The sequence below is a fragment of the Plectropomus leopardus genome, chromosome 20 (assembly GCF_026936395.1).
Source record: "Plectropomus leopardus strain MGB_pleo_1.0 chromosome 20, ASM2693639v1, whole genome shotgun sequence".
NCBI lineage: Eukaryota > Metazoa > Chordata > Actinopteri > Perciformes > Serranidae > Plectropomus > Plectropomus leopardus.
Window position 1 is genome coordinate 3,894,373 of NC_142195.1, and position 23,519 is coordinate 3,917,891.

Sequence of the window (23,519 nt, forward strand, 5' to 3'; positions counted from 1 at the left end):
ACGTTAAGCTTGTGCAGTTGTGTATGCATCTTGTCATGTTATTTTTTGATTTTTTTTATCTCGTTGATGGATCCTTCTCGTGAGGGAGCATGTGAAAAGATACTCGTTCATATTTGGGATTGAACCCCAGAGGATAGAGCTGTGTTTGGCTAAGAAGCAGTGCAGCAGATGATCATGTCATCAGACCCTAAGAACACATTAACCCTTTGAAACCCGGATCGAAATCAGTCTTCTTGTGCTGCTTTCAGACGCCTTTCACAATCATTTCAACCTTTAGAGCAAATTGGTTTGATTTCTCTCAAAATCTCAGGGAAAAAGGCAGTCAGCAACTTGGGTAAGATACATCATGAACATTGCACAAAAAAAAGACCTGGAAATTAGCTTTAAAAACAAGAGAATCATTAGAAAGTTATTATAATAGCTGGTGAATAATGTCAAGAAATCTATATATATTTTTTTTTTATTTATTTAATATACTTCATAAATCCCCAAGGAGAAATTCAAACTTTCACTCTGTTGTCATATACACACAGGCCCAAAACACACACACATGCACAAAGAGGTCCCATATATCCATTAACCCTTTGAGATTTGAGCAAATTGGCTTGATGTGTTTTAAAAACATAAGTAAAAGGCAATGAGCAACTTTGGAAGAAATGACCCCAAAAAATAGCAAAACAAAAAAGTACAATAAAATTGCATGAAAAGAAAAAAAAGAAAGAAAAAGAAAGAAAGGGGGGGGGGGAAGAAAAACATACAAAACAATTTAATGACCTGAAAAAAAGTCCTTAAGTAATAGTAATAATTCTGTAAAATATTTCAAGAATTTAATTATGGTAATTATAAACTTAGTTAAAAAAGTTTAAAAATATTTTTCCAAAAATACAGATTTTTTGCTATTTGTCTGATATTCCATGCCGAGTTACTCATTGCCACTATTTTTTCAAAATAATATATATGTGTGTGTCTGTGTGTGTATTTCTTATTTTAGCCATTTTTAAAGGTAGTTTCTTGTTTTGTTCTTTTACTCTTTTTTGTGCCAATTTCAGGTAATTGTTACGTAACGTTTTTATTAATTTCTTGCAATTTTTTGGTCAATAAGTTGCCATGTTTTTGAAAGAAATCAATTCAATTTGCTCCAGTTTCATAGGATATGTACAACATAAAATAGACATAATCTGTGATATAACTTTTTTTGAGTATGATTTTTATGTTGCTAAATTGTACGTTGGACCTGTGGTCTAAAAACAGACATTGTTTGACATTTGTGTAGAATTTTCCTTAAAATATGATGTAATATATATAAAACTCTGGACTGATGTTGAACCTTTTTAGAGGCCCGTGCTCTTTAATTCTCACATTTCATTAATTTATAAGATAAACTTCTAAAAGTCTCATCTTGTCCTATTATGGAAGAAAAGTGGCACAATGTGAGTCATGGGATTGAGTGAAAATAATTAGTCTAATATGATGCTTCCCATCAGCAGTTAAATTTATTAGCTCGATAATATTTAGTTTCGGCATTTTGAAAGTTTTGTGTCATTAGTTTAGGGTGGCAGTGTGTGTGTGTGTGTGTGTGTGTGTGTGTGTGTGTTGTGCGGCTTTTATCAGCTGTTCCTTTGCTCTTCCTCACTTCCTCTCTGTCTCTGAGGACTGAGAGAGGATGATAGAGAATGATAGCATTTATTATTGAAACCATCTTCCTTTCCCTGCAGGATCTTAATATTCTGCCATGGTGGGGATCACGCTCCTGTGTGTGTGTGTGTGTGTGTGTGTGTGTGTGTGTGTGTGTGTGTGTGTGTGTATTCTATGCACAAGTCATCTGTTTACCCCTCTGGTCAGTACTGCTGGGGTGTGAACAGTCGCATGTGAAGGAGCTGATGCTGGTGGTCTGCACACAGATCCCCCCAGGGCCCCTCACACAACCCCTGACTTATAAGAATATCCAGAGAGCATGAATTAGCACTTTTTTCTTCGTGTTGTCATGACGGCCTCTTGTTTAGACATACAAAAGTTCAGTGATCATTGACAATAAAGCTTCTGTGCTTTGAAAGAAAATAACCAAACTAGCCTGGAAGGACAAAGCTCCTCTAACCTGAAAATAAGTGTCTTTATCGACTGAATATTTTTTCAAACTAAATGACATAACTGAAAAAAACAAGAAGTTTCAGGTCAGCAACAAGAAAAACAAGAAAAAAAAAACACCAAAAGAAACATGAGGTAAACAAAATCTGGTTTGTGATGAAGTTAGCATGATTAAGTTTGCAGATCTTAACAGACAGTCAAAGCTACAGTTGATAGCTTTGATTTAAAAAAAACAAAAAACTTTTTTTTTCATATTTGTTTACGCTGTCACTATAACCACACAGCATTATATGAGACATATAATATGTTAAAAAAACGATTCCTCCTCCTCCTCATAGTGTTTGTAATGATATTTGCTAAAATCAACCGTGACTGTTGAAAAACAACCAATCAGAGCTGAGGAGCCTCTAAGGAGGAGCTGTCAATCATGTCAGGCTCTGTTTGTGAACTGCAGTTTGACTGTCAGAGTAGGCAGCGCTGATCAACTGGATTCTGTTACTGCATTGCCTGTTTCTCACCTGACATGTTTTCAGAAACATATTTTAGTGCACTGTTTACCTGTGAAATGAGAAAGTTTTCTCTGACTGCCATGTTGAAAACAGTCTAGCAAAAATCAAGCACCGCCCACCTGACGGAGCAAACTTTCTAATTTTAAGCTAAACAGTACACTGAAATATGCTTCTGAGAAGGTGTGAGGTGAGAAATAGTCAATGCAGTGACAGAATGAATTTATATTATATTATATTATATTATATTATATATTATATATCAGCACTGCCTACTTTGACAGTTTCACTACAGTTTACGAGCAGTGATTGACAGCTGTGTTAGCCTCTTCAGCTCTGATTGACTGTTTGACTTCAGCAGTAGTAGGTTCTGTATTTCTCACCTCACAGTTTTTCAGAAGCATATTTCAGTGTACTGTTTCGCTGTAAAATGCAAAAGTTTGCTTTGCTCAGTGGTCGGTGCTTGATTTTTCTTTGGACTGTTTTTATTATGGTGGTCAGAATCAGCTTTCCCTTATTAAAGCTAAACAGTACACTAAAATGTTTCATAAAACATTAAGGATGAGAAATAGGCAATGCAGTGACAGAATCTTGATTTAATTTAATCTGCATGGCCTTGTTTGACAGTTTGGATTGACATGACTGAGGATGCAGCAGTAACTCCTTGGCTCTGATTGGTTGTTTTCGTTCAAAAGGCCATCAGAATAGCTCCAAGGAAGGAGTGATAAATGTTTTGGGTTTTATTCACAGATCATTTGTCTTGTGTACTACTGTGTGGATGTGGTGACAGTCTTAGCAAAGAGAGTGACAGGAAAGGGGAAGAGAGAACAGGGATGACACATAGCACAGGGCTGCAAGCTGGAATCGGCCCCGGCCCGCTGCTAAGGACTCAGCCTACATGGGGCACACACTCTACTCACTGAGCCGCCCCACAAAAAAATATTTTAAAACATTTTTGTGTGAGCAAGTGACCAACTACAGCTTTAAAGGACAGGGATAGTGCATTAGCAATGGGTGGGTTTCCATTACTAATTTGTTCAAAACTAAGGCTATATCTTTGAAATTTTGCTAAAACACAATTGCGAGTGATGTTATGCAACTTCTCCTCTCACAATAACACTCTATGAAGCACGGCAATGGATGTCCAAACATTGGCATGTTTATTTTTATTGCAGCCACTCGATAAAGCCAATCTAATATCACCCAAATTTCTTTGTCTCGTACAAGAAGATCTCAGTCTCTTCCTCCGTCCACAAACCCTGTCATGTTTTGTAGAATGTCATGTGACTTTGTTGTATGTCTTCTCATTATTATTTGTGTTTAATGACAGTTGGCATCGATAAAAATGCATTACTGCCCCCCGGTGTTGCACATCATATAATCAGTAAAAGCAAAAAAAAGTGTTTCCATTGCACTTTGGCAAAATGTGTTTTCTTCCAATCGCCTCAAATACCACCTCATGTGAGTGTAAAAACTGATTTTTTTTTTTTTTAAATTGACATGTTTCCATTAGGCATATTTTGTATTTCAATATGCACAATTTGAGGGTTAATGAAAACTTTCCTATTGATAAACTCTTGAAGAAAAAAAAAACGATGGCGCATAATTTGTTAAACAGAAAATCTGATCTCAAATCTATTACTTGTGGCATAACTCTTCAGGTTTCTATGTTTGATTTACACATTATAGTTAGAGTATATGTGTATACCTGAGCTAATTGTACCCACAGCCCCATGTCCTTTGTGATGTACAGAGCACTATAGGCATCATACACTTACATAATTATTCTCTACATACACCATGGTAACTCAGATAATTGATCTTGTTTACACACATCAGCAGCATTATGTACAGTACATGATGTAATTATTCCTTCTGAGAGAACCCATGTACTGTAAGTGTACATGTACAGCCACATCATCTTTTTCCCACAGTTTCCATCCTCACTAGAGCTTGGTGCACACACTGTAAAATCTGACAAGTTAATTTTACTTTTATTTATTTTATTTTTTGGAATACCAATCACCTGGAAAAAGGAAATAAAATCCAACTACTCTTCTTAACTGTGTTTTTAGATGAAAAAAATAAATAAATAATGAATTATTTTCAGTATACTTCATGCAAAGGATTAGAAAAAAAACTAAGGCAAAAGCCCAGAATGACACCCAGAAAAAATACAATGCATGATTTTGTGCTTTGGTGGCTGTGGTATTATAAATTGCAGTTTAAATGGGTTTCAATGGAGCATTTTTGCACTGAACAGTATGAATGTAACAATTTAGTGTATACAGTGTATGAAATGCACCAAACAGTCTCTAAAGGTTAAAAACAATCTGTGGTGCATTGAACACCCTGTTGTGTTAGACTCATGCACTGCATTTTAATACTGCAGGGTTATTTAATTTAATTTAATTCAAAGGGGCTTTATTGGTGGGAAAACTTACATCTACATTTCCAAAGCAAGTGTAAAATAAAAACATATATACATATAAAATAAGTAAATATCTACCAGATTAAGGTGTATATGCTCGTCGCTGATGATTGAGTAACACCTCTGACACACCTACCAAAGAGAAGAAACCATACCTCAAAGCCTGTTGCTCACTGTATTGAGCAAACATGTCATTCAATCCAGAAATTGCAGCACAACAGTGCAATTTGTTTGGATATTGAACGGTCCCCTGATGTGGACAGAAAATTCTACCCAACCTGAGATGTGCGGGACCAAGTGTTAGCCTAACAAGGCACACCTGCACTGCTGAGAGGCCCAGCTCAGGCCATGCAGACCTTTGTTTGCTTCAGAGTCTGCTGTCAGTGTTTACCAGCATGCAGTCTGACTGCCTCTAAGTGGATGCATTTTGTGTGTAAGTTCTCATTTTTTTTTGTCATCACTATTGATTCCGTTGCTTATTGAATTGTCATTTAGTTATTTCTGATTTATTTGAGTGCCTGTTTTTTAGGCTCTTAAACAGCTATTATCAACTACTGTCTTGAATTAGTGTGTGATTGACATCAGTGCAGAAGCTCAGGAGCAGCAGTTAAACAGGTCAACAGTGAGCATTTATGATTTAGACATTTAGCCAGTTTTTCTGTTGTTTCAGTGTCTTAAGTGTTTTCACATGGAGCTGATGTAGTGTGGACACAGTCCGGATGTAAGAGAGAGGGAGGCTGTGTGAGAGCAGGAATGTCATCCAGGCTGTGAAGTGGAAAATAGTTTGAATGTTGGACTGGGACAACTGTTTACATGTGGAGAGGTTCCTGTGTGTTTACATGCGTGTTATCTCACTGGAGCGTAGTCTGGATTTTTAGCCTGCACAGTCCGGCTTCAGGCTGCTTTTTAAGTGTAGTTTTGAACGGAAATGATCAGTGCCAGCTGCGGTGGCACTTGAGTGATTTGAAGAGTGTTGCACGTTAAACTGTGGATTTGATTTAGCAAATGTAATGTGCTTCTCTGTACACGCAGCCTTGATTCAGATGCTGCAAGATTTCAGGACTGATGCTAAACCAGATTCATGCACAACACCCCAATATCATATTGCATGGATATATATTAGTCTGGAAGTATTTTATTTACCAAGATTAGCCTGGATACTCATTCAAAAAGGATTCTGTTTTTTATTTAGTTTAAGTTTTTTGCATCTTTTAATTGCCTCTCTGTTGTCAGTCTTTACCAGCATGCAGTCAGAGTGGATGCATTTTGTGTGTAATTTCTCATTCTTTATCATCACTATTGATTCTGCCTCTCTCTCTCTAAATTCTGAAGTTTTTGTGAGTTTTGTGAGCAGGCAGTGGTCACCATGAGTTCTTTTTGTTTTCAGCAGCAGTTTGTTAATGGCACGGTGGAAAATGTATCTGCAGATCTGTTCACAGCTGATCAGATCACATGGATAGATGAGGAGCTGTTTGTAAGTGAAAGTAAACTTCAAGACCCAGTGAAATGAACACTGAAGTTTTACTTTTGATGATGTTCTGTTGCACCATCTCTGCCCCAACTGCACTTTAAGTAACCCAACTGTGTGTGTATACATACTGTGTTCTGTGTACTGTCTATATATACTGTGTGTGTGTGTGTGTGTGTGTGTATATATATATATATATATATATATATATATATATATATATATATATATATATATATATATATATATATATATATATATATATATATATATATATATATATATATATATATTCCAGTAGTGCTCCTAATAACCCATCCAGCTTTAAAATTGTATTCGTAGCGGCAGATGATTTAGTTATGGTGGCTCTGTTAGTGACCCTCTAATTATGACATTTTAGGTATCCTTCTGTGTCACCTGGTTATGCTTCCTCATACTGTTACCCTGATGTCAATAAATGCACATCATGGGATGACTGCACAGTTTACGGTTTACAAAACAGCACATGGCAACCAACACGGAATGTCATGATGGTTAGGATCAGGCAACAAAGTCACGGATTGTTAGGTTCAGGCAAAAGAGGCCCATGGTAATCCATTGAAAAAAAACTCATATCCACACAGGAAGCTCCCGCACAAAGTCAGTTTTTTGTGGGACTCACCCACCTCCACACCTGCTATGAGCGCACTTGCACACCTTTTATTACATGGTTAACGGCAGCGTTATTACCTGATGCTATCCGTTAGCTTTTGGGGCTCCATCGGGCCACATTCTCAAGTGACGCTGCCGTGTGCGTTGCATGTCCACGCACCTGGTGCCGTCCTGCTGTCCACCAGCATCTAAAAACAATAACAGCCACCGTCCAACCACGTTCTGGTTGGAAGTTGAAGATTGCTTTTGGTGTCATGCTTGTACGCTGAAAGCACTGACAGAGTGGCGCTGTTTGATGAGTTCAGAATGAAAACTGGACTGGTCAAACAGGAGAGTTTGCATTGTGTTGCCTGGTGCGGTGCTGTGCAATCTAGTAGTTGTGTGTTTCCTACCCTTTAAACAACAGCAAATACTACAGTCCTTTTTTTCTGTTTTCTGTGGTCATGCAGCACCAATTTCAAAAATATTTGCATCTTTCCACTGCATTTAGTCTCATTAGAAGATCATCTTCCCAGCAGTACTTCTTTAAAAACTGAATATAAAATTGGGATTTAATCATCCGCTGTTGCTATGTACAATAGTGTCCTCTACAGTGTGCTATTGTTGGTAGTGTGAACATCCAATTTGAAGGTTGTGGCCAAGAAGCTTCCTCACATGACAAAATTTTCCCACGTCACAATATCAGTTGTTCAGTGTTGGCTTATCATGACTCCATAGTGTGAAAAGAAGCCCAAAGGATAAGGTAGATAACAGTAGCAGCGTTCAGACTGAGGCTGACCTCGTCCATCTCGGCTCCCCAGAAGGCCACCTGCTCTGCAGATAAGACGAGGCCTTGTCGCAATGACTGTGATTCACACTAAGTCCAAGCCCCGCCGCTAACAATCATGAGTAATGTAATACGATGAAAGCTGGTATTCATCTGGCAGTATACAAAATAAATCCAATAACATTCCTCTGCGGTTCAGATACAGACTCAAGTGACCTAATGCATATGATGAGAGGGCTTTTCCCCGCAATGAATGCCACAATCACGTCATGCTGTATCATTTTTTTTTTAAACAGTCTCACAGTAAGAGCCACACACAAGGTCGAGCCTAGATGAGAACTACACCCCTCTTTGCCACTTAACTCAAAAATGATTAGGCATTGGCCTGTGAGTGTAAACAGCTCTTTCTGTTCTCCGGCTGTGATGTAAACTCGCTTGTCATTTTTATAATCCGACATCATTGTAAACACTGAAAACATCTTCAAAAGAACACTTGAAACATAGCGTAACTTTGTTAAGTTTAGGGCATTATGGTGATAAACAGCCATGAAACGGTGGAGAAGGCCTCCAAAATGAACATTTAACCTGAGTCCTAATGTGTATACAGTGTATGCATGGACACGATGTACACTATAAAATCTGACAAGTTGATTTTACTTAAATTAATCTTGGAAACCAATGCAAAAAGGAAAATAAATATAACTATGAATCTAAATGTAAGTTTAGTTTATATCTGATTGATAAGTTTACTGGAAATGTAGCTGTATTACTGTACTTGAACGACAAGTGAAACACCTTATTCTTGTGTTAGCAGCTTCAGTAAACCAAGTTAGCCTGGCCTAACTTCTGTTTTCTTAAGAATATACAAATATGACTGACTAGTATGCAACTGGCAGCATACAGATAAATAGCAGAGTATACTTGGATTAGGTTACTGAAGTTGCTAACACTTGAGATTGATTTAATTAAACTTGTCATTTCTAAGTTGCATCAACTTTTTATATTTCACTTTATTTTCCCTCCATAAATGACTCCAATCAAATGGTGTGATAGTTCAAAAAATGTGTTTTTTTTATCTAATTCTAAAAAAAGGAAACATATATATATATATATATATATATATTATATATTTATTTTAGCCAGGGACAGAAAAATGGATGTTTCTATAGAATGAGCCAATGAGCCACATACATCTGACTTTCACTACCAATGTACAGCAGCTCATCTGGATTTGTTATGCTGTATAGTTAGAGACTGTTGCTGTAGTTTTTGTTTAGCTCGTTTTTAGTTGAGTGTTGCTGTAATAGTGTGATTTTCTATTGGGAATCATAAACCACTCCATCTTCTATGCATGTTTTACATAAATATACAATTTCCAAATTTACAACAGTTAACCACAAGTGCTGTTCATCAATAAATAGATGAAACATTGCATAAATAACATATATAAACAGGTCATAAAAGGCTGTTTACAAAAATCATCTCAAACATTTATTTGCAATACTTTCTGTCTTTCTTTATTCTCTTTTCAACAACTTTCTACAAACTTTTATTCATTTTTTTCTCCACTTTCTGTCCTGTAGATTTTTGCCGTCTCCTCGGCTCTGTCTTGGTTTTGTTAAATTTTTAGACTTAAGCGTACTGCACAAGCAAATTCCAGCCTTTCTCCTCCTTCTCCACCTCCAACCACCTTGCTTCTACCATTCATCTTAACTCTGAGGCTCTTGTCTGTGTACTACTAAATCTCCCTTCACCTGTTTCCCCTTCCTGTCTTGCCATGAGGATTTTGTCGCCTACTCTAAGAGACTAAGAGATGGTGTCTTGTGACAACTTCACCCAACACTCCCTCCATCATAGTCCAAACTGTTCTCCTAGCAGACATTACTCTTGTTCCCATATTCACTGTCTTCCTTCCTGTTCTGGTTCACATCTGACTGCATCGTCCCAAAGTAAAACACAGTTACTCCTCTCATGAATCCGGACGTTATCCCCTAATCTTTGTTTGCCCGTGCTTAGTTTAGACGCAAATGGCCCTACTAAAAACGGAAAAGTATTTCCTTTGCATTTTTAAACAAGTCTCCGTTGATGTGATATCATTGCGAGAGCTTATATTGCGTACACAGATCCTCAAAAACAACTAAAAATGCTATAGCATGCATGCCAGGCCAGTAGTTGGCGGTGCACCTTTCTAATGGTGAGAATAACACCATGCATGCACAGAGTGCAGCTGTAATGTCATCGTTCTCACACGATTGTCAGTTTACATGGCAACAGACGGGGTTGCATTTTCAAAAGATTAAACTCTGGAACCCAGTTTCGTGTGAGTAAAAGGCAACACTGAAACAAAAGTTTCACGTTTCATGAAGGAACCTTTGATTTGTAAACGGCCCCTCATTCCCTTCAGGCTTTTTATCTTAGAAAGTTTGGTATACACTGTACGTTTTTGGGCTGTCCTAGATGGAAGAAAAGAAACGTGTTGATGTCTTTGGTTGTGGCTCTAAAGCAGTGGTCCTACGCTGCAGAGGGAGAGAGGTTCAAGCATGGCCGCTGTCATGATCGTGCAATCAAAGACAGTTTGTGATAAAATTCTGACAGTTTCAGAAATTTGGGATGAGCATCTCACTGTATGACTGATGTTACTACCTACTAAGCAACCAATAGAAATGCAGCATAAGATGATGCACTGATCAGCGCAACACTGCTAAATGCTAGTAGATGCTTATACTTATTTTGAGGTCTTGTTGCAAAATTGGTGCACCAAGTTGGCCTCTTTTTACAGTGTCCAATGGTCAACACACATAAATGCCACTATAGCAAGGGCTCCACTTGTTTTTTACATTTTGTTTTCACCACTACAGCTGCATAGATGAGTAACGCACGCCGACATTTTGCTCGTCAATGGTCGTAGCCTGTGATTCAGTAGGTGATGCCATTGTACAGTCTGCATACATCGAACTTGATGTTGTACCAAAGTTTATTAGATCCATGTAGCAGAATGTAGCTGCACTAAACTTCTAAGATTCCAAAGGTTTTTTTTGTCTTCAACTGTGCTGTTGGCTACGCTGAGTCAGATTTGAGTTGGTTTGAGTTTACAGTTTAAATGCAGCAATCTTCGGAGTTGGGCCAAAGCACCCCACCACCAGAAAACATTTTATAGTGACGTCAGCTGTGTTTTGTCATCATTCAGTGGCAATTCTAGATCCATTTCTTTATCACATCTCTGTTTTTCAACCAGATTATTGGACTATTCCGATATTTGTTTGCAGGGTAGGTATTTGCTTTTGACTTAAGAATATTCTTTTTTCGAAATCTTGGATTAGCATTTCATTTTTTTCCACAGAATTAGATCCTATTGGTGGTGATAGCTGACCAGAGCCAGGGGTCTGACTCTGGTCAGATCAGCAGACTTTCTGTTGCTGCCTTTACACAAGTTAGACGCTGCCTCCAGAGCTCCTCTCCTCAAGGAAATTACTCGGTTCAACGCCTGCCTGATTAGCAAGAGTTAAAACAGCAGCAGCGGCTAAGATCCAACAATGAGCCAAAACTTGGACTATCTGCTGTTGATTAGTACAAAAAAATGCCTGAAACTCCAAGTTGACAGCTATTGCACAGTACAGTAGTAAATGGCACTAAAGAGGGTCCTGCTTTTAAACGTCAGTGTCTCATGACAAGCATTAGTTAATGACACACCTTTAAGCAAGAAGCCCTGTTGTATGAAGATGCAAATCCATGTTGCGTCAGGCTGACGCGCCAAGTTAAACCAGGCTAGCACATGTGTTTTGAAAAGGGCTATTGATGGACCTGTGGTTCAACACTGCCTTGGGTCATCTCTTCCTTGATTGACCTCATTTTTCTCTGAAACATAATTCACTGTGAATGCTGACATCATCAAAATGACTCCAGCTCAGACTTCCAAGAATCTCTTTGAACTTTGGAGACAAAGAACTTTGATATGAGGCCCACATGACTGTGATGACACAATGTTCGAAGTCCACTATCGGCAAAAAAGTAGTAAAGATTGATGTACACTATCCTGCGGCTTGTTGTATGTTTGTATGGATAGATGAGTGAACAGATGCACATGATACTTTTGTTTATCCCCGTATCACAGCAGCTGTACAGAAACCAATCACATGGTAGAAAATCTGTGCAAAAACAAATGTCAAAAACAGGTACTATAGTTAAAGAAGAATGTATGTCATGTAAAGCAAATGTGCATATGTACAAGTGTGCAAAATTCTATAAAGCCTCTCCTGTTCAGGGCTTCATGAGCAACTTAACCCTTTGAAAACCTGGATCACCATCACTTTTATGTACTCCATTCAGATGCCTTTCACATATATTTACACTTTTGAGCCTTAGCCAAATGATTTGTAAAAACATGGGGAAAAAGGTCATAAGCGACTTGGCAAGAAATGTCTTACAAATTGCTAAAATTAGAAAAGATCCTTATCCAAGTTCAGTTTTACTATGACATCACAATGTTCTGCAAAAACACTTCACCGGCCATTACTCAGCATCCTAACTCAGGAACAGAAACATTTGGTCAGATACTGAATTGGTGATGCTAATTTTGGGTGTCCACCTTGAAACTGCACTGATTTTATAGTTCTTTTAGCAACATTCATAACCTATTTGAAGCAATGCCAGCTGTCATGGTTACGTATTAGTCGGGGCAGACATGGATGTAAACTGTAACTGCAGCTTGACTGGCTCTCAAGGCTGTTTTTTTCTGAACTTCACATCCAGCAGTCCTCACTTTGCAACTGCTCTTTAAGTCTAAAAATGCGAATGTTTGATATATAACACCCCAGACAATATGTATATCCAGCGCGAGTGTGTCTGTGTGTGTGTCTCTGCGTGCAAGTAAGGGTATTTGGTGTTGTGTGTCGAGGAGCTAAACAAAGTATGGACTAATATTATTCTGTGCTTACTGCTTACCAGCAGTGTTTTATGTGTCAACAGATTCCTTTAACCCTTGTAAGTAGTAATTGGCTTTAGGAATTACTTTTTAAAAAAATAGTAAGAAATTAGTAAAACAGAATTTTAAAAAAAATATCTAAAAATTAGCACAGAAAAGGAAAAAATAAAGTTAAAAACAAAAATGTAAATGACCATAAAAATGCTGTAAAAAGTTACAAAAATTCTTTAATGTAATTTTAAATATGAAATGATGATAATCATAAATGTAGTTTTCACTAGATTTTAACCTAAAACTCTAAGGAGAAAAAAAAACAGAAGAAAAAACTTCCGCAAAAATCTGGAAATGACCTGAAAAAGTGCTGACAAAATAAAGATAATTTTTTAAATACTTTTAATTATTTAAAAAATGTTAATTATATATATTTTTTTCATTTTTCCCTAGATTTAAGAAATAATCATTTTCACTGCCACACTTCATATCAGATTACATGTCAGTATATTCAGTCATGGTGAGTGCAGTGCAGTTTTGCATAAAATCATATTCTCAACACTAATGCTCACAAATGCTGCACATTTCTTCTTATTATATTACGCTACTGAAGTAATGTAAAGGCCTGTTACTCAAAATGAAGCTTTTTCTTCAAGAGTAGCACCCAAAAGCTCTTGATAACGTTAGTGGTTGGTTGGTGGCTGGTTGAGACTGGATGTGGGTGTGTGTGTCCACCTCTAAGCCTAATTACAACTGACAAATAATACTGGTGTGTAGTTGAGTCACAACTCGTGTCGACCTCACCGCTTTAGTCACACTGAGTAACTGAGAAGAGCTTGTGCGTAGCATTCGTTATCATGGATCTGGCGCCTTATGTAGAATTAGCAGAAATCCCCCTTCGCCCTTTTTCTTTATCTCTGCTCTTTGTTTTTGGGACACGCCATAGCTTGAAAGAGACCTTAAAGGAATACATCACCTACTAAATGACCATGATAATATTAATTACACACACCATGCTATGCTGAACGTGTGAAAGAAAACGTTGCTTTTCTCACGTCTCCACAGTGAATGAAGAATTCAAAAACACATACATTTTTGGATGAACTAAGGTAATAGGGGTCCACGTTTAACAACAGCAAAAATCTATCAAAACATCTGTTTCCAAACTCTCATACATCTCATGTCCAGTTGTATGGTCAGTACTCCCCAAACAGACAGTTCTTGCCAGAAACTGCACTAAATTGTAACTTAACAAAACTCTCTTCAAAGCCAGACTCCATTGACAAAAACAATGATTTTAGCTCCCTGATTACAGGAGCTGCTAGTTTACCGCTGCTTCAATCAGTTAGTTAGTCAGTGTTGCTGTGTGACTCTGGTGTTAGTTCAGATTAAACAAAGTCATACAATAACACAAACAAGCTTACCTATTGAGGCAGCGGTGGATCAGCAGCTCCTGTGTTCAGTGAGGTAAAATTACTGTTGTTTTTAATGGAGTCAGGTTTTGAAGAGAGGAGGCATAGATTCCACTTTTAGTTCTTTTCCGCCTCAGAAAGGGCTGTCTTTTTTAGGAAGAGACTTGGATTATACTGCATGAGCTGAGGGTTTGTAAATAAATTCATGATATAGTTTTGCTGTTGATAACCCTTTGAAACCTGAGTAAATTGGTTTGAGTTCTTTAAAAACATGGGGAGAACAAGCAACTTAACAAGACATGGCACAAAAATTGGCAAAAATTACAAGAAAATGACCTAAAAATAAGCAAAAAAATGATAACTCAAAATCAAACAAGAAAATAACCTGGGAAGGGCTGAAATTCAAACATATATGTATATGCATTTCTTAATATATTGTATAAGATTTCTGTAACATAATTTTAAATATAAAAAGAAATATAATTTTCCAGACTATTCTACCCTTTCCCCCTTTTTTGATCATTTGTGATTTGTGATAGTAATTTTTAGGCAATTTCTTGCAATTTGTGGGACATTTCTTATCAAGTTTTATTTTGCTTTTTCCCTCCATGTTTTTGAAAGAAATAAAACTAAGTTGTTCAGGTTTCAAAGGATCAAATAGCTTGTGAAAGCCTTAAAAGCGCACCCGTATGACTTAATTTCAACAATTTTCTCCCTTTATTGGAGTCGTCCTTCTCCAAAGGCATGTGAGAAAAACAAAGATTTCTTCTTGTATTCAAGGTAACATGGGCTGAGTAATTGCCTTTTTGGGGAGGGTAAAGAATTCTTTCAACCTGGTGCATCTCGCTGTGGATTAGGAGTATGTGTTTACCAACACGTTAGCGGCAAAAACCACATATTCTCACAAATTTTAAAAGAAAGATGAGTCACAAACAGAACATGCTCAGAAATAACCATCAGGTAGATGGTTAATTCCTGGGCATGACACACAAAGCTAAAGTGGCCTCGACTATATGTGTGTGTGTGTGTGTATTGTGTGTGTGTGTGTGTGTGTAGTTGTGGTATAAGCATGTGTGTGCACGCATATGCTCAAAGCATGCACATGTAGCCGAGTTGCTTACTCACACCAGAAATGACGCATGGGGTTAAGAGGCCTGCTGAAGCTGCCCAGACGGGCTGCGAAAACACACACATATATACAGCTCAGTGTGTGATGCTCCTGCAGGAGGATTATGCAAGTAAACCTGTGAGTTCAATCTGCGGCTGGCTGCTAATACCTTCTAAAGAGGTTTGCAGTGGACAGCTCCATTCTGGGCGGCTAATACTGCATGTAAATACCCTCGACTACAGAGAGGCGATCTCTGAACCCATAGTAAAGACGCCAGATATTTGTTGTTTTAGCAGGCTGCTGCTGTTTTGCAAGGAAATACTTTTCTCATTGCTGAATGGACTCTTAAAAGTGAAAGAGGAAGATTAAAAGTGTTGAAGTGCAACAGGGTTAGCCAGGTTGGGCAAGAAAAACTATGCAAATATGCTTCTGGACATGAATGGTAAAATGGTAAGAAGTGTTCACAGATTGTTTTGGTTTTAGCTTTGTGTGTTGTATGTGTTTGGTTTGTGACAGTGACATTTCGTCTTTTGTGACCCCTGCAGGTTTCAGCTACAGAAGAATGTGTGGGACCTATGAGACTGACTCAAGAGCCCATTCAGGTATGAAACAGATTTTTATCATATTATTTTTGTGATGGTTTAGGGACCCAATGTTCAAATGCAAGAAGCCAGTTAGAACATTTTATTTACATAGTTTTTGTTTTTTTTTTTGGTAGGGACAATGCGAATTAACGTAGTACAACTTCAGCCTGTTACAAACAAGCTTTAGTAATCGATGTTTCACATATAGAGATTATAGCTATTTCTAGTATCCAACTCCTGTCCCTAGTTAAGCTTTTAGTAAAGGAAAAAAAAGGTATTAAGGTTACATACAATAATGTGCGTACAATAACAAGATTACATCGAATTTCAATATGCAGTTACAGTAAAACAAAACAAAAGAGAAAAAGACACAAATGTCAATGTTACATCATTCAACTGAAAGACTTAAACTAGTTAAAAAAGCTCACATCTCTGATTTTGCTTCAGCCAGTCTTTAACACTTTGGTTAAAACGTTTTCTTTTTTAAAACTTTTAGTATCTTGTAATTTTATTTTGGTTGGTAGTGTGTTCCACATTTTAGAGCCTTTCATGCAAACAACTGACTGCCCGGAGGAGGTCTTATGTCATGCGATTTTACAATTGCAGCTTGCTGTGCCTCTGATCTTCCTACCACTGTTTTGCCTGATAATACATTTGCATAACATATCCGGTGCTAAATTTTAAATGCATTTAAAAATCAGTTTGAGGGATGAAAATTGAAATATATATATATCAAAACTGAACAAATTGCACTGTAAATAGGATCATGTATCTACTTGCAGTAACTTGATAATTCATCTTCAAATATCTTGGTCTGTTTGACCAAAAGTACAAAAATACCAAAATATTAACTTCATAATGATTTAAGACAAATAAAAGTAGCAAATTAAGTAAATTGAGATTCTGGAATCAAAGAATATGTGTCATTTTTAAGCAAAAATTGTGGGGGAAAAAAGCAAAGCAAAAATTAATTTATCATCATTTTTGATCATTATTCTGCTAATAGCTTAACCAATTTTATTAGCTCCACACAAACGATAATGATTTGGTTATTTCCCCAGTGTTTGCCAAATGATATCATTTTTCTTTCAAATATTGTTGATATTTGGTACTGTATTCTTTTTTTTTTTTTGCTTTGTTTAGTTCAGTAGACAAATAGCACTCAAGACACAACTATGAGAATAGGAACATTTTAGCAATACGACTGTCTTAAACTCAAATGTCGGAGAAAGTGTAGGACAAAAGAAGGAAGCAAATGTAGGAGAAAGCATTCATTTTACAGTTTTTGTTAATACAAAATGTGTCATTTAAACTTAAGAGAGATCATCAGTAAGACTGGTAATACTCTGATGCTGTGCTCGGGTTACATTGAGATTTTCTGTAAATATGATCTTTCTACTGGGAAAACCAGTCACATCAGCTTCCTAGTTGTAGCTGGATTTGAAGTATGTTAGAAATGGTTTTGCTAACCTAAATATCTTCCACCTGCCATCGTGCATTGCAGGAGAATGTTTACATAAACTGAGAGTACAATCTTAAAGGATAGGGTCATAATTTTTCTGTCTTAAAACAAAAGTCAGGTGTCCATATAAACATTGTAACAGGTTGTGCTCACACTGGCCATCAAGAGATCCCTGAATAATGTGATTCTAATGTTTATGATGTGGGCCAAAATTAGACATCTGCCAGGCTGCAGACTTTTGTTCAAGAACAACAAAACTGGGATTTTTTAGGGAGACATTGCAGCATTTTCAGCCATGGTTGTGACAGCATAGCAGATGTTTTTTGCCCAAACAGGATATTTTCCTTACAGTAACAAAGTGGGTTTTGTGTCTAAACATAACCACATGTCGACCGCGGTGTTGTTGAAACATAAAGAAATGTTAAGTTTCACCATATTGCTAAATAACTGGTTCTCAACCTGGAAGTCCTGACCCTGGAAGTCAGGAGGGGTTTGTGAGGCCTCCTTGCTTTTAATGGGTGCAAGAAAACCTTGACAAAAAAGCAGTAGCCTTATCTCAGTATTTTATTCATTTCTGTGGAGAATGCTAAATGAAATTACAACTATCTTTTAAATTTTAAAAAATAGGGGTTTTTTTTCTTAATTTTTTGATTGTTTTGATTTAAAGTTTTGATTTTTTTTCTTTAAAAAAATTGGTCATTTTAAAAGAAAAGGTTTTGGGGAAATTTTTTTTCTTTAGAAATTGTGGACGATTTTTTAAAAGAAACATTTTTTTTTTCTTTTTTTTTTCTTTGGCTATTCAAAACAAAGGATTTAGCTGTTTTTTTTTCTATTAAATTTTTTTTTGACAGTATGCCTTCCAAATCCAAGGGGCCGTCAAGTTTGAAAGACATGTTGCCTTTAAAAATCAGACCATTTATCATAGCCAGAGACTGTAAAAACAGAAAATTTATTTTTTCTTTAAACATTTTTTGATAATATGCCTTCCAAAACCCGTGGGGCCACAGGCATGATTTGTTTTTGGGGGTTTTTTTTAAATCCTGAAAAATCACACCATTTAACTGTAAAAACAGAAATAATCATCCTTGAACACATCATGTCTCATCATACAGGTTTATAAAACAAAATTCCATAACTTTTCCAAAACTTTCTGAGTATATTTAGTTATCCAAATTATTTCCAGGCCTGGAAATTGCTATTTGCAAATTCTATCCCCAGGTTTTTCATGCCTGTATGAACCCTGCAGTAAAACTAAAGATGGATCTGGAGCTTCCCAACACTGGAATCCACAGTATTCCACTGTATGACTTATTTGCTGAGATGAGCTAGTTGAACACTCTGGGCTTTGAGAGGGTGTCTGATTTATTGCCTACAGACACCCTGTCCGTACCCTGTCGTATCAGTCCTGCTGGGATCTCATGTTCCCCCTCAAGAACTCTGGAATATTGCAAGGTTAGGCCGGGCTGAGTCAGGGATTGTCCATGCTCATCCTGTGCTGGGGGATTAGGCCATGTGCTAGTCAGATTTATCCTTATGTAACAACGAAACTCTGGAGGTTACCAGCTGGTTGAGATGCAGGTAAAACACTTCGCTCTGCCAGCTCCGACCTCCAGAATTAGCTTCTTTTATGAGGCGATTTGATTTAATTTGCTTGTGTTTGAGCAATCTCCAGGGCTTTCTGCTCAGTTCCTGCTCCAGCGCGGTGATGTGAGAGGCCAAGCATGCCACTCATGTTCACGCCGAGCTACAGTATCCTGCTCTACCCCTTAGCCCTCGTCCTCCTCCTTATTCAACCCCCCCTGCCAAAAACTATCGCTCAAGGAATCTGTGGCAGCGTACAGGCAGGTGGAGGGACCACAGGCTTTATTAAAAAGCCTCCCCGGACCTTGTGCTATGCCCCATAAAACCCTTAAAGTGCTCTCTTAAAGTTCTGCTGGATCCGTGACCCGACCCGGCCCTCTCCCGCTTCACTCCTTCCCCTGGAGATGAAAAGAGGGAGATAAAATGCTCTGCAGGAGAGGGTTATATATAGAGTTTTCCTTGACATTTACTGTTGCCGCCTCACAGCCCTGGAGAGTTTCAGGCTCTGCAGATACCTCCTCATCCAGCTAATCTCATGATTCATGTCTTTCACTCATTACACACATACAGTAACACACGTTATATTTCACATGCATGTAGCTGCGGTGTTTATCTTGTTGATAAATCCTTTTTCTTATCCACAGTTTTTTCAGCAAGATGCTCAAACTATCTAGGAAAGTTATATGATCATGTTATTAAAGCTTAACCCTTTGACCTAAGCAACTGGCTTAAATTCTCTTTCAAAAACATGTACAGCAATAAGAACTTCACAAGAAGTTACCCCAAATTAGCAAAGAATTGATAAAAAAATTTTTTTTTTAAAAAGTTACAAGAAAGTTACCTGAAAAAAATAGCACAAAAAAGGGAAAAAAAGAAAGGAAAATTAAGTTTAAAAACAAACAAGGAAATGACCTAAAAAATGACTTTGATTCTTTAACATAATTTTACATGTGTAATGATGATAATCATAAATAACCATAGTTTTCCCTTGATTTTTACCTAAAAATGTAAAGGCAAAAAGAAGTAAATAAATAAGTAAAGGAATAAGGAAATGGCCTGGGGAAAAGTGCATATAAATGAAAATAATTCTTTAAAATAATTTTAAATATTTATTAATGACAACTATGAATATAGTTTTCTGAATCCTAGATAAATATAATAAAAATTAAGAAGAAAGAAATTTTTTTTTAAAAAAGGAAATGGCTTGGAAAAAAGTGCTTAAAATGCAAATGTAATTAACATTAGATATAATCAAATAATCATTTTTTAATAATTATTTTTCTAATATTTTTCTCTCTCTTTTTTCTGTCTTTTTTTAAACTTATTTTCAGTTCATTTTCTTGTCAGCTTTTACTAATTTCTTGCAATTTGCTGGACATCTCTTGCCAAGTTGTTTGTTGTCTTTTTAGATAAATTTTCAAAAGAAATCAAATCAATTAGCTTAAGCTTCAAAGGTTTTAACACTGTAAAAGCCGGCCGTAACACAAGAAAGTGATGTCGAGCAGGTTTCAAAGGGTTAAACTACTAGCAGTAAAAGTTAGCAAAGTAACTGAAAATTAAGTGGTGAAAAAAAAAATGAATTTACTTGTGCCAGTTGTGCCAGTTTGTGTTTTTCTTCCACTTCTTTCACACCAGTGACCACACTTATCTGACCTGTGTTTAACCCTTCAGTTCAAACCAAGCATCTGCCGCTTGATTTCTTCCAGATCCCAGAAGATCCCAGGCCCCAATGTCTCGCCACATTTTCATGTTTTTAAATTGTAGCTAGAAATGTTCCTGCTGCTATGGTACCATTTGTTTGTAGGCTGCAGCAACCAGTGACATAATCTGGGTTGTTTCTAGGTAAAACACTGAAAAATCCTGCGAGATTTCATGTCCCGTTAACTGTCCCCAACCCAACAACGAAGCGCTTTTTGTTCCTAAACCTACCATACTGTTGTCACACCATAAAATATTCAGACATTTTGAAGCTGATTGATTGCAAATTGGGAATTTTGCAGTTCCATCTGGCCACAACCCATATTTGTCTCGCTATAGTTGTTGCAAACCTGGTGATGTGTCATTCACATTAAAATAAGCCACAAAGGTTAGATGAATGTGAGTTTGAGCTTTTTGATTCATTAGTAATAAAAATATTCTAACGTTGAATGCTTGAGTCTTATCATCTCTATAAAAATGACTCAGATAGAATTTCTAGCAGAATGTGATAAATCCTTGAACACTAAATGTCCAAAATTACTGCAAAGATCTAAACTCAACTGAAATTAGGGGTGGATGTTAAAGGGTTAACAGCTTAAATGATATCTAAAATGCTTTATAGCCAGTATCTGCAAATACAGTATGTGTGTTTCATAACTCTAAGGCTTTTATAAAAGATTTTATCTTACAAGTTCATTCTTAACCTTACAAAAAATAACGTTAACTTGAGGTCCACTTACTGGCTTTTACAGAGGATTGTAACAGTGTTGCAGCTATCAACTGTTTTAATTAGCGATTAATCTGAGCATTATCTTCTCTTGATTAGTGGATCTCTGCATGAATATTGAAAAAGTCATGATAAAAAGTGATTTTTTTATTCAGTAAATTCCCAAACCCAAAAGTAACTTTTCTTTGTTTGTTTGGGTTTTTAATGAGTTATTAAATCACTTTGAGTACATTAATTAAGCTTTTGGAAATTGTGATGGGAATTTTTTTTTTTTTTACAAAATTCTACAAAATGCTGATTAATTTTCTAATAGATTAATCAACTAATAATTTCTACTCTGGAAAAAGCCACTGCAGTAAATAAACCTTGACCTAAATTATTTGTTTTTTTAAACTTGACATGTTTTATCACATGCTTTAGCAAAGCACACAAAATGTATAAATCCTTTCTTAATTTTTTAAAGTAACGTTTTTGAACAGCAGGCGGTCTGATAGGTCCATCGGCTCAAAAACTGTTTGTGAAAAGACGCAAAATAATTCTGCAAAGTGTCGATCTCTTTCAGGTAAAATTCATACAAACAAACAGCAAAAACTGGAATCTACAGTCTACAAATTAAGGTCAATAAGCTGATACTTTATAGTTGATCTGTATTTTATAGAAAATGCCCTGAAGGTATGTGATGCATAACTGCATCAAAGTGAAGATAGCGGCATCCCTGATGGACTGTCTGATACTCTCTGAATCTGTTACACTCCCACACAGATAAAGTGCTCAAAGCTAGTTAGCCCAATGACACCCCTCTGTGTTTGAGATGGCATCTGGTCTGGGTGTGCAAACATGGCGGATTAACCTCTGAACTCTGAAAATGTGAGTCAGCTCACAGCAGCAATCAGGGATCAGCGTCCGTGCCAGTGTGTACTGAACCGTGTTTTCATACAAACCATGAAGCCAATAAGTGACTGTGTTTGTGTAGTTAAACACACGGTACACGGACAGAGCTTTTATACTAATGTTTTCCTTCTTTCCTTCAATAATAAACAGAAATAAAACAATGCAATTCAGACACCAAATGTATTATCTGAAATAGTTTTGTCCCCAAAAGAATTACAGAAATTTCTATTTAGTCAGCATTTCCACAGTGTTTCATGATGGGGGAGAATATTGTTACTGAATCCCAAATATTCCTATTGCAAAGTTGTAGAAGAGCTTTGTTAACCCTTTGAAACCTGGATAGACGTCACTTTGCTTACTTACTTGTTTCTTTCTCAGTTCTTTGTCGTATCTTCCCAGGCTGCTCTTTGCCTTCTTCCTATGTTTTTGAAGGAAATCAAGCCAGTCTGCCCAGGTTTCAAAGGGTTAAAGTAACACATTTCCTGCTAATTCCAGCCTCTTATAGGCAACATTGTGCTCTTGACAGTGAAATAAGAACCTTTGCCTCTTCGAATCTGCACACATTTTGAGTCTAAGCTTCCAGTTTCTTCATCAGTCACTGATGATTTCTTCTATTGTTTTTCAGCTATTGCTCAGAGTGATCTTTGCCTCTTTCTGCCCTCTCACTTGTCAATCTGGCTGAACTGTTGGGCAGCATTCTGTTCTCCACATACAAAACAAACCCCTCACACAGAATAACATCTGTAGCACCTGTAGAGAGGCCTCTCAGCCATGACAGTAAAGCTTTTGTGGCAGAATACAAACGTAGACTGACAGTGTATGTTAAAATTAGAATTATGTATCCACTTTAAAGAAGCTCTTATCAGGTAACTGTATAAACCTGCATTGATTTGTGTCCCATTAAGAGTGAGTAACATTCAAGGACACGTGCGTCTAAGACAAACATGATGTCAGTGTGATGGAGTGCAGCCGTACTTTTAAACATATTTGGCAGTGTGGACGTCAGTTGAAGTATTAAAGGAAAACATCACCCCAAAAAGGACCATATGTTTATCAATTACTCACCCCTGAATTTGTTTCTTACATGCCTCCAGGGCGAATAAAGAATTTAAAAAATTGAGAAAATTTTTGATGAAATGAAGTCATAGGGGTCCATGTTTAACAACAGCAAAATGATATCAAAACATCCAAATACAAACTCTTACACAACTTGTGCAGTATAAGCCAAGTCTCATTC

The 23,519-nt window shown here is 36.9% G+C and overlaps 1 protein-coding gene across 3 annotated transcripts in view; it reads left to right on the forward strand.

Annotated features, from left to right (window-relative positions):
* pde8b (phosphodiesterase 8B) overlaps positions 1 to 23,519 on the forward strand; it is a 103,828-nt gene that overhangs the window by 12,088 nt on the left and 68,221 nt on the right. For 2 of the 3 annotated variants that reach the window (XM_088070799.1, XM_042508962.2), the window contains exon 2: positions 15,885 to 15,941. In XM_088070799.1, the coding sequence (XP_087926925.1) occupies positions 15,885 to 15,941 (57 nt within the window). Of the gene's footprint in view, positions 1 to 15,503; positions 15,790 to 15,884; positions 15,942 to 23,519 lie in introns of those variants that run through there. The other variant, XM_088070800.1, reaches the window with a different exon arrangement.